A 16,729-nucleotide genomic window follows, 5' to 3' on the forward strand; every position below is an offset into this window, starting at 1 on the left:
CGCCGCCCAAATATGGTTCCGACGCTAAAGTCGGGGCCGACTGAGGTCTAGAGATGTTGGCTCCAGACCGAACCGAAGAGGAGGAAGATGCTCCGCCCGGCGACAGCTCCGAACTGGGAGCTGACTGTTTGGCGGGCTTTGAGGGTTTCCCCGACTGAGGCTTCGCCGGGGATCCCTCTGGCTTAAGTAAGCCTCTCAAAATAAGCTTGTTCCTACGCTCCTGCAGGACTCTTGGGCTGAAGGCATGATAGACCAAGCAGGAGTCCTGCAGGTGTAGGGAACCCAAGCAATACGCACAAGAAGTGTGACAGTCTGTCAGAGACATCTTCTGACAGCACGAGTCACACTTCTTGAAGCCTGAAACTTTAGTATCCTTGGACATACTGGCAAGGGGATACTAAAGAGAGAAAAATTAAACTAGTGCTTAAACAATTCACACAGAAACACTCACACACCCACACTAGTTAAGCTAATAATAACAACTACAAAAAACTATCACCACTCTTAATAACAACAACTATCCTTAATAAAAATATACAAATACTATAAGGCTAAACACTACTCATATTAAGTACTAAAGGGGTGGGGTTAGCCACTAAAGAGAAGAAACAAGGGGGGGGGGGACTAACAAAAAACGAGTTTCCTATGGAATAAACTAGGGGATACACAGTCTAACTACACTAAAAGGGAAGACTATCTAAATATACTAAAAATACAAGGTAAATTTTTAGCTAATAATACAAAAAAAGGAATAATACGACCTGAGCCAGTAAAATCGCAACCTCGTAGCTGAAGCGGCAAACGAGATCTGAGTATCTAGCGCCAAGCATTGTGGGATATGTGGAGGCCTCGAGCCAGTAAATAGCTCTTGAGCTTTAGTAGATGGCCGAGTCGGAGCCGAGGATCGGCTCCGAACCCAACCAGCAAGAATGAAGGCGAGATAGACAACTTAACATCAAGAAATTTAAGAAGCCAGTACAGCACCGCTGACCAACAGATGAGAACCTGGCACATATTAAAAGACTAAATTATTCTGTTTATTGAAAATAAAGAAAATTTACATAATTTCCCTTAACACTACTATACTCTTATTGCGAACAATGAGCTTACCCACAAGAAAGAAGTCTATGGGGCACTCATCTTTTCACTTACTGGTCAGACAGCTTGAAGATGTTAAAGAGATCACAGCAAAAAAAATGTCACTACCAGGAAAACAAGGGATAGATTAATTCACCTGACAACCACCAAAAAGGCTTCTGGCATGCAGAGTCTTGGTGCCTGGATAATGTGTTCCAGAGACTTCAATGAGCACAGTTTCAGTCAGTACTGCCTCTACTGCAGTTCAGGTAACATTGCTGCTTTTAACTATCAGTGTCACTCTGTGTAACAAGGGTTAAATAACAAAATACATTACTATCTTCTCTTTGTTTTAAAGTTTGACCTAAAAGTCAAGGTAGCTGCAATTCTCCTGTTCTGGTTAGGAACAGGTACATTTTGCACAGACTGCTGAATGATAGTGCTTGATAAAAATCAATACTAAAAATGAGGACTTATTTAAAACCCCACATTTTTAAAACAAAAGACGTACATCTCAGCTCTAGCAAGTTTATCATAAACTAGATATCTGTATAACAAAATTTCTTCTTAAAAGGTTAAAAAAAGACCAAGAAAATGTCTTTGAAAGACAAACCTACAAACTGTTAGATGTTGCAGAACTTAAAACTTGGGACAGTTGAACACTCGCATCATTCTCAATGTATTTTACATTCCAATTTTTTACCTTTCCATTATCTAAGTACTTCTACAGCTTACAAAAAAAAAAAAAAAACACACAGAACACACATTCTCAAGCAGGAGCTATAATCAAAGCAGACTTGTCCCATAATGAAAATCTACATTTACACTCATTCTTAAGGTACTGTGAACTTTTACCTTAACATACTGCCTTTGCCAGGCCTCCAGAATAGCTGCGGCTTTCTCTTCATTCCAGCTGACATGTGAAACGTAGTCATACAGCTTGAAGTGTTCATACATCTGCTTGGGGGTCATTAACTGAAACATAGTCTGTAAAGCCTGAGCACTGTAACAGCAACAGAGTGTGGGGGGAGGGCCAAAGCAAACAGAAAAAGGAAGCAAAGTTAGCTTCATGAAGTTTCAAATGAAAAACTCAAAACCAAACAAGTTTCCATTTTCTAAAGTCTTATTAGAAATGCTACCACTTCATCTTCCATATTAAGCATCAAGAATATCTACATGCGTTTTCAACCACTGCAGCACATGCCACACAGAACAAAATAATCACCGATTTTTAGTCACTTTCACACATCTGTGAAGTAACCAATGTCTACGCTTGCTATGTCTGAAATGTTGTAAGCACCAGAACAAAACAAATGGTTTATTTCCAATCCTGAGATGCCACAGCGCAGATAGGTATATCAGACATGAGCCCTCACAATATCAGATTAACTTTTCTCTCACACACTCTCAGTTTGCTTGAACAATCTGCCCCCCCCCCCCAGCAAGGTGCATAATGGACAAATGCAGCTCATAATGCAACTGAAAATCATAGCATTTTATTACAACAAACGGTGTAACTACATTTAAAAGGACGATATTGGACACCTACTGCATATAATTTTATCTCTGGGATAATACATTTTTTCACCTCCTTGCATACAAATGTTACAGGTACTTATAACACTACATTTATAAGAAAAGAAAGAACGATCTGGTGCGAAACCTCTGACGTTGGGCCACTTGATAACACAACCCTTCTAGGTTACCAACCCAACCATATAACCCTCGAATGCACTGCTTTTCTAGAAGGCTCCGATTCTAGACCAAGTAAAACAGCAGAAAATGAAAGAGAAATAAGTTGTGGGGAAGGAGAATTCCATACAACATTCATAAAGGCGGTGATGAGAAGACTATGCTTGAGGCTATGGAATGCTTATGGCAATTCAGATTAAATGCTTGTATGCTACCTGGTATTAATGAAAATATATCTATCTCCAGTATTTTAAAATATAGGTCACATTTTATATGACCTAATTTTGTGTATATAGTTCAGATTCAACATATTTACAACTTTTATTTAAACATTTTATATTAATATATATTAAGCTTTTTACCTTTTTATTTATTCATATATGTATAGTGTTGACATATATATAATATGCATTTCAAATAGGTTGTTTTATATTTGAGCCAAGTCACTTTAACATATACCTCTACATTGAATTGATCAATCAATTATCTAATTGATCAATTATGTTATTAGGCAATTTTTGTATATATATATGAATGGCCTTGATGTTAATCCTTTGTACTCTGATGATGCCCTGATATGTGTGGGTGAAAGTGCTAAGTACTTTTTTATTTTTTATGTTTGTGGAATAAAACGGTTGATGCAGTTCACTGTGTGGTTTTTGTTTTCTTACTAGTTTCATTTCAGTTTTGTTGGTTCACCAAAAAGAACATCCTGTTGTAAGGGAGCATCTAATAGTTTTGCTTTAACATGATCAGGCAGACTTTGTTCCTTTAACCAGGCATGCCTACGTATAACTGAACCAGTGACAGCTGCTCTGCAGGAGGCCTCTAAAGAATCAAACCCACATTGTAAGGTGTGTTTGCCCACCTGCTCGGTGGCGTGCAACAAATCCTGTACTTCTTTCAATTCAGATTGTTGAGGGAGGATGGTTATCTTTTGTTTTAACGGAGAGATCAGAAATTGCTGATACTTAAGCATATGAAATTGACAGTTTAGAGCTCTCATAGCTAAAGTGGCTGAGGTGTAAACCTTTTCCCCCATCTGTCTAGTGCTCTTGAATCCCTTTCAGAAGGTACTGAATTTTTAGCCATGGAAGCCTTAGCCCCCTTGGGACCCTGGAAGATAGTCTCTGGGTCAGCTACTGTGCTTTTAGGTTCATAAGTTCATAGGTAGGTACTAGGCTATCGGCCCAAGGGCCTACATAAGCCTAGCCAGCAAGGTTCCCTGGCTTACGCCACCCAAGAAAGTTATTTTCTTGTGCTACTGTCGAGCAGAAACACAGAAGTGATCCCCGGGGTGTATTTCCTATTTCCCATCCACTCAAGATTTTTCTTGAAGAGTGCTAATGAAGAACTTTGCTTGACATAGATGGGTAGCCTGTTCCAGAGTATGGGAAGTCTCTGGGACAGGAATCTATCCCTCCAGCAGCATGTCCTGTTTATTGTGGTGACAAGGTTTAGGTCCCTAGAGTGTGTAGCTCGGAGGGATTGGGATTTCTTTAGGTGTAGCATGTCCAACAGCTCTGGGTTTGACATAGCTTTATATGTTAGGCAGAGATCACCTCGGAGTAGGCGATATGCTACTGAGTAAAGCTGGAGTTTTTTTGAGGTGGTCAGTGTAGGGCGTTTGAGGCCAGTAATCCTCTTTGTGAGGTACTTCTGTGGCTTTTCCAGCTGCTGCAGATGTCTTGTGAGGTACATTCCAAAAGGGGCGTTTTACTCTATAATGGGTCTAATGAGTGTCGAGTAGAGGGGAACAATGACCTCTTTTTTCCTGGATGAGAACCCTTTTATGATGAGGTATGCATGTGGAAGGACTTCCTGACTACTGTGGTGATGTGACTATCAAAGGAGAGACTACTGTCCACCTGGGTCCCAAGGTCTCTTATTACACATTCGGTGTTAAGTTGATTACTGCTTATGTGGCAGTTCATAGGTACAGAGTTTTTACCAAAGGGGATGACACTGCACTTTTTGGCATTGAGCTTGAGGCCATGGCTCTGACACCAGGCATCTGTCACAGTGAGGCCCTTCTGTAGGATGTCCACATCATTTGGGGAATTGACTATGGCTCCTAGTTTGCAGTCATCTATGAATTCCTTAGCCAGAGGCCTCCTGTGTTAGCCTGTACTTCAGAGAAGTAGATACCAAACAGGAGAGGTCCCAGGACGGAACCATGTGGTACTCCATTTGTCACTGCTTTGAGGTCAAATTTGGTGTCTGCAACTTTTACAGTGAGGGTTATGTCAGTGAGCCAGTTGTCAACCCATCTTGTGACGTAGGGATTTATACCTAGTTTAGTGAGTTTAGCTATAATTCCAGAATGGGGGATGGTGTCGAAAGCCTTGGCGAGGTCAAGATAGGCTGTGTGAACCACCTCACTCTCATCTATAACTTTGGTGGCTGCCTCAAAGAAATCAATCAGGTTCAGGAGGCATGATCTGCCTTTCACAAACCAGAACTGGGTGGGATCCAGAGTTTGGAGGTTACCAATGTCTTTGTTTATGAGTTCCATGATGATATGTTCCATGGCCTTGCAGACCAGGCTCGTCAGGCTAATAGGTCAATAGTTCCTGGGATCAGTGGTGGCTCCCCCTTGTGGAGTGGGATAACTGTTGCTGTGTGCCATTCAGTGGGCACAAAGCATGATGCGAGGCTATTACTCAACATGGTGCTTAAGTGGGGAGTCAGTTCATTCTGATGTTCGTGTAAAACGCAGCCTGGGATGTTGTCCGGTCCCATGGATGCTGTGTTTTTGGCTTTAGAGAGTGCAGCTTTTACCTGCATAGTTGTGATTACAGGGACTCTGCATTCTTCCTGTATAGATATGGGCCTTTTGGGGGGGGGGGGGGGTAAAGTTAGCACTGAACCTATCTGCCAGGATGTTGACAATATTAGTTGGTAATACCATCCAGATATTTTTTCATATATTCATACATCAATTAATCTATCTTTCTCAACATCTTTCATAGATTTTTGTAAAACTGTTTATCTGATAATATATATAGGTTCATAGATTCATACTAGGCTATCTGCCCTGGGGCAATTATAAGCCTAGCCCGATTCTGTATGGCTTACGCCACCCCTTGATTTGAGTATACTGTGCCCTTTTTAAGGTTTAGTTTACTGTGCCTCTGTCTAATAGTGACACGGGAGTAATCCCTGGGACAAACCTACGATCCCCCATCCACTTATAGAGATTCTTCTTGAAGAGATTCAGTGAGGTGCTCTGCCTCACATGAACTGGAATTCTATTCCAGAGCGAAGGGAGCCTCTGGGTTATGAACCTGTCCCTCCAGCAAGTTCTATTTATTTCTGTGCTGAGGTCCAAGTCCCTCGAGTGTGTGGCTCTAAGGGATTTAGATTTACTGAAATGGAGCATGTCCATTAATTCTGGATTTGACATAGCTTTGTATGTCAGGCATAGATCGCCTCGAAGTAGGCGGTATGCAACTGAGTAGAGCTGGAGTTTTTTTAACCGAGCAGCATATGGCATCTGTTTGAGACCCTTGATCCTCTTGGTGAGATACTTTTGGGGTCTTTTAAATTGCTGCAGGTGTCGGGTAAGGTACATCCCAAAAGAGGCATTGTATTCTATGATGGGCCTGATGAGGGATGAATAAAGGGGCACAATTACCTCTCTTGATCTAGATGTGAAACCCTTCGTGATGAGGTGGGCTATGTAGAAGGTCTTTCTAACCACTTTGGCAATGTGGTTTTCAAAGGAGAGATTGCTATCAACTTGGGTCCCCAGGTCCCTAATAACTTTCTCTGTACTTAATGGGTTTCCGCCTATGTGGTAATTTGTGGGCACATTGTTTTTGCCAAAGAGTATGACTATACATTTTTTGGCATTTAGCTTTAAACCATGGCACTGGCACCAGTTATCTGTCTCTGTGAGACCTTTTTGAAGGATGTTTGTGTCAGCTGGAGAGTTGATTATGGCGCCCAGTTTGCAGTCATCTGTGAACTTGGTGAGCCATAGTCCTCCCACGTTTGCCTGTACCTCGGAAAAGTATATACCGAACAAGAGTGGTCCCAGGACAGAAACCTGTGGGACACCACTTGTGACCAGTTTTGAATCTGCATAGCTCCAGCAACTCTCACTCTGTGGGTTCTGTCTTTGAGCCAGTTTGCGACCCATCTTGTGACATAGGGGTTTATATTTAAGCTGGATAGCTTATCTATGATGCCCGAGTGGGGTATTGTGTCACATGCCTTTGCAAGGTCCAGATAGGCTGTGTGGACTACCTTCCCTTCATCTATGGCTTTGGTGACTGCTTCAAAGAAGTCAACCAGGTTCAAAAGGCAGGATCTGCCCTTGACAAAGCCGAACTGGGTAGGATCTAGTGTCTGTAGGTCCCCAATGTCTTTGTTTATGAGCTCCATGATGATCCTCTCCATAGCCTTGCAGACTAAGCTAGTCAGGCTTATGGGGCAATAGTTTCCAGGGTCCGTAGAGGCTCCACCTTTATGGAGTGGGACCACTGTTGCTGTACGCCATTCTGTGGGCACATATCCTGTAGTGAGGCTGAGATTGTATAGCTGTTTTATTTGATGGATTAGTTCCTCTTGTAGTTCATGTAGGATGCAACCTGGGATGCCATCTGGTCCCATGGAAGCAGTGTTTTTTTCTTTGGAGAGGGCAGCCTTCACCTGAGCATCTGAGATGTTTGGGAGGCAGCCCCCTGCCGGGATAGATACTTGCTCTTTTGGGGGGGAGGGGGGGGGAGTTTGCACTGAACCTGTCTGCCAGGATATTGGCGATGTCTGTGGGTTCAGTGTATTTTTTGTCGTTTAGAATAAACTCAGAACAAGTCTGGGAGTTGCATCCCAGGTTTCTAACACAACTGAAAAAAGCCTTATGATTGTCTTTGGTGTCCTGTGCAATTTTTCTCAAAGCTGGCCTTGGAGGATTTTATGAGGGGATCGTAATTTTTTGCTAGTATTGATCAGAGATGCTTTCCCTATTAGAGATTTTGCTCTATCATGTAGTAGCTTCCTCCTTCTGTTGTACAGTTTATTTATGGCAGGGGTCCACCAGACTGGACGCCTGCCTTTGGATGATTGGGTCTTGGTTTTGTTTGGGATAGCATGATCCATGCATTCCTGGAGATGTCCGTAGAATGCATTTATATAGGATTCTGCAGTTTGGGCTGTAGTTTCCACTGGCCCTGGGGCCTTGAAGGATTCCACTTCGGTTTTGAGAAGTGAGAAGTTCGCTTTTGTAAAGAAATTTGTGGGAATCAGGTAATCTGTAGTATCTGTCAGGTTTGGCCGGGGCAGGAGGCAGAGAGTCAGGGTTGAAACTGGACTCTAAATAGACATCATCCACAATGTCCAAAACAGGAGGGATGGCTAGAGGTCTGTGTTGGGGGAGTAAATGAAAGTCTCTGAGCCTTTTCTTGGAATCAGAGTAATCCTGACCTTCAGTGACCATGTTCCCTCATAGTATGTAAAGTTTCCCCAAAAGAGTAATCTTCTGGAGGGGAAGCTGAGGGAACAGAGTCCTCAGCATCAGAATCTTCATAAGGAGAGAAGGAATAGTCTTGGTCCTCAGAGGAATCCGAAGAAATAGACAGTTGTTCAGAGGAAACAGATTCTTCCTCTTGTCTAGGCCTTTTGTCAGGAGGAGGCTGAGAACCCCTGATAAGAGAAATCAAATCTTCAGCCATCATGAGCATCTGTTTCTTTGGCATAGGGCCTTGAACAGGAGACTGAAGTGAAGCCTTTTTAGATTTGGAAGGAGTCTTTGATTTGGAAAACGTTTTGACTGTAAGAGTCGTCGGTCTGAAAACGCCTTCAGAAGGCGATGGCGTTTCTGAAGTACCGACGTCCTTGGAAAGTAAATCGTCGGTAGGGCCTGAAGTAAAAGGCTGCGTCGGCCTAGTACATTCCATCAAAATATCCGTAGCGGTCTCTGGTTCCTGAACTGCGGTAGTCAGAGGCTGCGTCGGAGCCTCACTGTTAACCGGAAAACAGGAGACCGATCAACCGAGACCTTGGAATCGGGCTTAGGCCTGGGCTGTCGATCCTTATCCCTGCGCTTTTTGTGCACGCCAGTAGTCGATAGCTCTGACGGCATGTTATAATTAAATTTTTTCTGCCAAAAAAGTGTCGTGCGAAATCAAATAGTCTTAATAGTACATTTATTAAATCTAGCACAAAAACGACAAGAAGTGACGTCGTGATCAGGGCCTAGGCAAGGTATGCAATAAGAATGACAATCCTTATGAGGTATTTGCTTCCCACAAGAAATACAATTGTTAACTTTTTCTGACATTGGTCTGAGGCAAGAAAAGTTTCCCCAATGGGGTACTTGGCTTTAAAGAAGACTTCGGTCTGAAATTCTAATTCGAAAATCTCAGGAGTTGGCCGACCGGCACTTATGAACTGCTTCTGCTTCGGGCACCGCACGGCAAGAAAGACTGAAGAAAATGGCGTCGGTTACAATATATGTACCCCTGGCGCACTGACGTCAGGGATGAGGCGACAGCAATCGACGTCGGACCAAGACTTTGGAAATCCGGCCGACTGCGGGACCGCCTGACGACAGGATAACCCAAGTGTGATGACTGCAGCAGGGTAACACGATGAACATCAACAAAACACATAGTTACTGCATGTAAATTAACTTGAGGAACCTCTGTGTTATCATACCAAAAATGTATCTGGTATTAGTATCCTTAGCTTCTTCTTCTACTTCTTCTTTCGGCTTTTTCCCGGTTAGGGTTTGCCACAGCGGATCATCTGTCCACTCATGATTGGCAGTGGAGTTTTACAGTGTCGAGTTGCCAGCCCGGCGCCCAACCTTCCACAGAAGGCACACACACACACACACACACACACACACACACACACACACACACACACACACACACACACACACACACACACACACACACCCCTAGAGCCAATTTAGTGTGTCCAATCCACCTACTGTATGTCTTTGGGATGTGGGAGGAAACCGGAGCACCCGGAGAAAACCCACGCGACCACAGGGAGGACATGCAGACTCCGCACAGGAGGCACCCAGCCGAGAATCGAACCGGAGAACCTCTTGCTGTGAGGCGGCAATGCTAACCGCTACACCACCGTGGCCGCCCATTAGTATCCTTAGCTAATTGGACATATTAAAGCCCTGACCGACAATCCCTATAGGTTTCTAAGGACTAATCTCTGCTAGCCTCCAGTGCTATGAATGAACATACACTGAACAAAAAGCAAACACACTCTCTAGGAGACCTAAAACTATGCTGCCAAATTAATGATACCAGCTAGTGCAACAGGTACCTAATCGATTGCATCCCCCATTTCCATAATAAGCATCCTGTGAATATCAAGCAAAGTACGTGCCTGGCAACCTTTAAAGCTAGTCTGGTTGAATGGATAGGTGATCAGCAACTTTCACCTGTGACATGAGGAAAATCTACTTAATGGGAGACACAATCTCCATCTGGTTGGTATGGTTGGGGTTTTCATTACTCTACTTAGCAATAATCTTAAGAATTTCTGAAACTATGAGACAATAAAAAACACATCCAAGAATTTTTCATGGAACATGAAATCAAAAAGGCAATAAAAAAAATCTATGCTTGGCAAGGCACGGCAGATGGAATAAATGAGTTTCCAGCAGTGAAAAGTGAAAACATTTCCCTCACTGGTTAAAAATAGAGAGCAGAAAGTTATGAATTTTCTACCACATGAGATAAACAGGTGCTTTCATGTCAATCAAGGGTTGCAGTGATCACAGTCTTGAATAAACTACTTGTAAGGTGGATATGCCCACTGAATACTAGCTTTGTGATCTAGTTAATTCACACAGATCAGTTCTGTTATGGGCCAGGTCTAGAATAAACCTCACAAACTGACCTAACAAGATTATAAGCAGCTCCTTTTCTTGCTTGCTGCTCTGCTATGTCATACATATACCACTTACTTGTTTTACCTTCCTTATAAGATACATCAAATTAACTACCAGTTTTTAGGGAGACCTGATAAGGCATTAGTCTCTACTAAACTGTTCACAGTAAAACACTACACAAATAAAGACTGTCAGACTCAGAAAGTACAGTTTTGTACCTACCATAAATGTAGATGTCCGATAGATATGCAACTGCAGTCCTGACATATGGGTTGTCCTGCCTCAGGCAGCCCCTCGGTCGGCCGGATTCCAAAGTCTGGGTCCGGCGTCGGCTGTTGTCGCTTCTTCCCCGACGTCAGAGCGGCTGGGGTATAAAATCATCAGCCGACGCCATCTTCTTCAGTGTTTCTTGCCCCAGATGCCAGGTGCCCTCCAAGGGAGGCTAAATTTAGAAAATGCATAAAATTCCAGACATGCATAATAGTAATAAACAGATACACCATAAAAGCTATCCCCAGCTAAGTTGGAAAAGGGGTAGTGGACCCAAAAGGTAAATTACTGAGGGTAGGAGGGAGGTAAACCTGACTGCAGTTGCATATCTATCGGACATCTACATTTATGGTAGGTACAAAACTGTACTATGTCCTTCAAGAATGCAACTGCAGTCCTGACATATGGGTTGAATACCATAGCCAAGCTGGGGGTGGTAGGATCTAAGAAAAAGATGGTGTAGCTAAAATACCCTGCAGGACTGCCGAAGCAAAGCCTGCTCGGGATCTGGAGTATAAAGGCAGGTTGTAGTGTTTGGAAAATGTATGCACGGAGCTCCATGTAGCAGCTTCTAGAATGTCCTTTATAGCCACCCCTCTTAGAAAGGCTGTGGAGGTGGCTATAGCTCTGGTGGAGTGTGGCCTGATATTGGCTGGCACACCTTTTCCATGGAAAGAATAACAAAATCTGATGCAGTGTCCAATCCATTTTGAAATTGTTTGCTTGGAAATTGCCTTTCCTTGCACTCCAGCAGCGTAAGCTACAAATAGTTGGTCAGACTTTCTGTTGGCCTTTGTTCTGTCCAAGTAGCAGCGTAATTGTCTGTGTATGTCCAAAGTGTGCAGCAGCTTTTCTCCTTTATTTTGAGGATTGGGAAAGAAAGTAGGCAGGTGAATTGCTTGATTTAGAGACACCCTGGATATCACTTTTGGCATGAATGAAGGATTTGTTCTTAAAGAAACTCTGTCCTGATGAAAAATGAGGAATGGAGGTACTGCCATGAGGGCCTGCATCTCCGAGACTCTTCTTGCTGAGGTAACTGCCAACAGGAAAACTGTTTTCCAGGAGAGAAATTGCATCCCTGAAGATGCTGCTGGCTCAAAAGGAGGAAGAGTTAATTTTTCCAAGACAAAGTTGAGGTCCCATGCAGGCACTGGTGGTTTCCTGGGAGGTTTGATACTCTTTATCCCACTTAGAAACTGTCTTAGCAAAGGATGTGAAAACACAGGTGGATCACAGTTGTATTTTGCTGAGATTGCTTAAGCGTGTATTTTTATGGAAGAATATGAAAGGCCACTATAGGAAGCATTTCTGCCAAGTATTCTAGTATCTGTGGCATGTTTATTACTGATACATCCTGACCCTTGTTGGCATTCCAGGTGATGAATCTCTTCCATTTGGCTGAATAAGTTTTTCTGGTGGAAGGTCTGCGTGCTTCCAGTAGGATCTCTTGAACTTTTTTGGAGACAGAGAAATGGGTAGAAGTCATGGAACCCTCCAAGCTGTCAGCTGCAATGTTTGCAGGTTGGGATGAACAGTCCTCTAATTGTGCTGAGTTAGAAGCAGAGACCATTGAGGCAGGGGCCACAGCTTGGTGCGAGATATGCTCCTTAGTAATGGATACCAGTGCTGCCTTGGCCAGTCTGGAGCTATCAAAATACCTTTCGGTTGCTCTGCTTTGATCTTCAGTAACACCTTGGTCATTAATGGTAGAGGTGGGAATGTGTAGATTGTCAGAGAATTCCAGCTGAAGGAGAGAGCATCCATTCTCCAGGCTTGAAGATGGTGTGTCCTCGAACAGAACTTCTTCAGATGATGATTTGATGATTGAGGTGAGAGGCAAAGAGATCTATGTCCGGCCTTCCCCACGCATGAGTTATTTGCGAAAAAATGTCTGGATGCAGCATCCATTTGTGCGGGTCCAAAATATTTCTGCTTAGACTGTCCGCCAGAACATTGTCCTTGCCTGGGACAAACTGGGATTGCAACTGTAGGTTCAGTTTCAGGGCCTTTTCCCAAAGAGTCATTGTTAGTCTGCAGAGGGGGTAAGAATGAGTGCCTCCCTGTTTGTTTATGTACCACATGACAGTGGTGTTGTCTGTCTTTATTAGCAGATGACCTTGCTGAAGAAATTTTCCGAAGGCCTCGATTGCATGAATCACTGCCAACATCTCTTTTTGATTTATGTGCAGATGCATATCCCGGGGAGCCCATTGCCCTTGCATGCATCTGCCTTCCATGTGCGCCCCCCCATCCATGATCTGAGGCGTCTGTTGTAATGGTTTGACTTGCTTGAGGTTTGTTGAAAGACATGCCTTTGTTTAATTGACTTGTGCCCACCACAAAAATTCCTTTTGAAGACATGGAATGAGTGGTATAATTTCTTCTAAGTTGTGGCTGTGTTGAGACCATAAACTTTTTAGGTACCATTGTAGTTTTCTCATGTGTAGTCTTGCCAGTGGAATCAGAAGAATGCAAGATGCCATGAAACCCAGGGCCTGCAGGATTTTCCTTGCAGTCATCTGGGTGAGCTTTGCTAGGCTTTTGAAGTAATCTGGTAATTGTTGTTGTTTTTCTTCCGTGAGGAAAGCCATTTGTGAGTTTGTGTCTAGTTTGGCTCCTAGAAAAATTATTTGTTGGGATGGCAGTAGTCTTGATTTTTCAATGTTGACTGTGTATCCCAAAGCCTGTAGTAAGTGTATGACATAGTCCAAGTTTCTTATCAAGGCTTGTTTGCTGTCCGCTTGTATAAGGCAGTCGTCCAGGTAAGGGTAAATTTGTATCCCCTGGAGTCTGCAATGTGCAATTACTGATGCCAGGCATTTCGTGAATACTCTGGGCGCAGTAGATAAGCCAAACGGCAATACTGAGAATTGATAATGCTCTGACCCTGCAAGAAATCTGAGGTATCTTCTGCAACTGTGTCTGATTGGGACATGCAGGTATGCCTCCTTGAGGTCCAGAGTAACCAGCCAAGACCCCTTGCCCAGCATGGGAAGAAGTTGCTGTAATGTCAGCATTTTGAATTTTGGCACAATGAGAAAGGTGTTTAGAGCGGACAAGTCCAGTATAGGTCTCCATTGCTTTTCTTTTCTTGGAACAAGGAACAGTCTTGAACAGAATCCCTGGCCTTATTCCTGAGGAGGAACCTTTTCTATTGCTTTGATTTGTAGCAGCTTTGAAACTTGTATGAGTGCCTCTGCCCTTTGATTGTGTGGCAGGTTTGGCATGCCTTGTCTTGTTGGTAAGGTATGGAAGTGGAACCTGTAACCTTTGTCTATTATGTTCAAAATCCATCCATCCTTTGTAAAAACGTGCCAATTATTTGAAAATAAGGATAACTTTCTGCCTAAAGGAGCTTCTCTTTGAGTCTTGGTCGGCGGTGTCAAAGTCAAGTCATTGTGATTGTCCCGGTGGAGCAGTGGGAGTCCCTGTGCCACTTCTCTGATTAGTTGGTTGCCATTGGCGGCCCCTGTAGGAGCCTCGGTATTGCCCTCTACCTCGAGTACGCCTGCTTTTTCCCCTTTGAAACTTGTCAGTGTCTGGAAAGGACCAATTCTTCGAAGGCCAATTCCTGCTGAACCTTGGTGGCTGAACCTGGAGGAAATCTTTGACTGTTTCTACTGATTTAGCCTTTTCCTCAATTGATTTCAACACACCCTGTGCATTAGCACCAAATAGCTTGTCTTTTTCCAGAGGTGCATCTAGAAGCTTTACTTTAACATGATCTGGCAATGACTGTTCTTTCAACCAAGCATGCCTACGTATGACGGCCCCTGTCATAGCTGCCCTACTTGAAGCTTCCAATGCATCATAACCACACTGAAGAAAATGATTGCTAACCTGCTGAGTATTATGAACCAAATCCTGCAAAGCCTTTCTATCTAAAGGCTCAGGAGAGGCTAACTTTTTCTGCAAATCATCCATCAGAAAATCTAAATACTGAAACATATGAAAAAGACAGTTAAGAGCCCTCATGGCAAGGGAGGTAGAGGTATAAACTTTCTTACCCCACCTCTCCAGGGACCTAGATTCCCTGTCTGCGGGCAAAGGATTCTTGGTCGTGGAAGTGGCCACTCCTTTGGGCCCCTGAGAAATAGTTTCTAGATCAACAGAGTGGGCCTTAAAGAGATGCTTATGAGCTTCAGGAACCCTGTAATATCTGTCTGGCTTGACAGGAGCAGGAGGGAGAGAATCAGGAGAAGTACTGGAGTCTGAGTACACATCATCCAATACATCTAACACTGGGGGAATATAGCTAAAGGCCTGTGCTGGGGTAACTTAAGGAAGGTCCGAAGCCTTTTCCTGGAGTCTGAGAAATCCTGGCCCTGCCACTGAAAATGCTCTCTCATGGAGTGGAGAATTTCCCCGAAAGAAATATCCTCAGGAGGAGAGGCAGAGGGAATGGATTCATCTGTATCAGAATCCTCGTAGGCCGGGAAGGGTTCTTCCTGGGAATCTGAAAGGCCCGACTCACCAGAGGCTTCATCTGAGGAAAGGGTGTCTGTCTGCTCAACCCTAGGCCTTTTGTCTGAAGGCGGCGGAGAACCTCTGTCTGGATGAGCCTGAGAGCCCCTGATTAAAGAAATTAGATCTGCAGCTAAAGTCATGATCTGTTTATCTGAAGTGGGAGGATGAGACTTAGCCTGGCTGGCAGCCTTAGCACATGTGTAGGCCTTGATGGACATAGGCACAGGAGGCCTAGCTGTCCCACGTGCTGGAGTAACTTTGTCCACCGGTATGGTGTCAGGCAAATCTTGGGCTTCGGTTTCAGGAGGGAAAACAACAACCGGCACCGAGGAAGCATCAGGGACCGTAGTGTGCGGTAAAACGGTGTCGTCGACCTGGAGCGGTTGAATTACCGCCTCCGAAGAGACCGATACACTCGCGGTAGGCTTAGGAGTGGTGTCAGTGGAAGTCGCGGGCCGCGAAGGTCGGTCCCGGTCCTTCCGTTTTGAAAGCGTGTGCAGTCGGAAGTTCCGGCATGATATAGGAGTAATTTTCCCCAAAAGTCTTCAGCAAATTCTGCCCGGCCTGCGTGCTTATTGAAGCAAGCACAGGCAGCACAGGCCGAGACGTCGTGGTCTGGGCCCAGGCAGGGAAGGCAGTAAGAATGGAAGTCCTTATGAGGTATTTGTTTACCACAAGACAAACAATTATTAACTTTTGCAGATATATCTGCCATTGGCTGAGGCAAGAAAAAGTTCCCCAACAGGGTACTTAGCTTTTTGATGACTTCGGTAACTAAAAACACAGGAGCTGGCCGACCGGCACTTGCGAACTGCTTCTGCTTCGGGCACTGCACGGCAAGAAAGACTGAAGAAGATGGCGTCGGCTGATGATTTTATACCTCAGCCGCTCTGACGTCGGGGAAGAAGCGACAACAGCTGACACCGGACCCAGACTTTGGAATCCGGCTGACCGAGGGGCTGCCTGAGGCAGGACAACCCGTATGTCAGGACTGCAGTTGCATTCTTGAAGGACATCCTATATCTGCCTTACGGACCATTAGTAACAAAAAATAACTGTATAGCTCCTTTACAATGGCTAGCAAAGTTGAAACACTTTCTCAGATCAAGAAAAAGCATCCTTACAGTCTGGCTAAATGTCAAGCTGTGTTACATTTTTATGTCCACTTTAAATAGTACTTCTGGTTCTTCATCCAAACAAGCTCACCTGAGAAGTCTTCCACTGCCGTTCCTTGCAGTACCCCCAATAATCAGCTCCTCTTGCCAGTGCATGTACTTTTTTGACAATCCACGACAACCACCACTGAGAATGTGTGCAATGTCAAGATGCTGTAAGAAAGAATTAAGAAATCTGTTC

The 16,729-nt window shown here is 44.0% G+C and overlaps 1 protein-coding gene across 1 annotated transcript in view; it reads right to left on the minus strand.

Annotated features, from left to right (window-relative positions):
* PTCH1 (patched 1) overlaps positions 1-16,729 on the minus strand; it is a gene marked incomplete in the record, with an annotated part of 1,119,051 nt that overhangs the window by 822,387 nt on the left and 279,935 nt on the right. The window contains 2 exon segments of the mRNA XM_044059325.1: positions 1,933-2,080; positions 16,580-16,701. Coding sequence (XP_043915260.1) covers positions 1,933-2,080; positions 16,580-16,701 — 270 coding nt within the window.

Source organism: Protopterus annectens, chromosome 17.part0 (genome assembly GCF_019279795.1).
Source record: "Protopterus annectens isolate FY-2018-M chromosome 17.part0, PAN1.0, whole genome shotgun sequence".
NCBI classification, from domain to species: Eukaryota; Metazoa; Chordata; order Ceratodontiformes; family Protopteridae; genus Protopterus; species Protopterus annectens.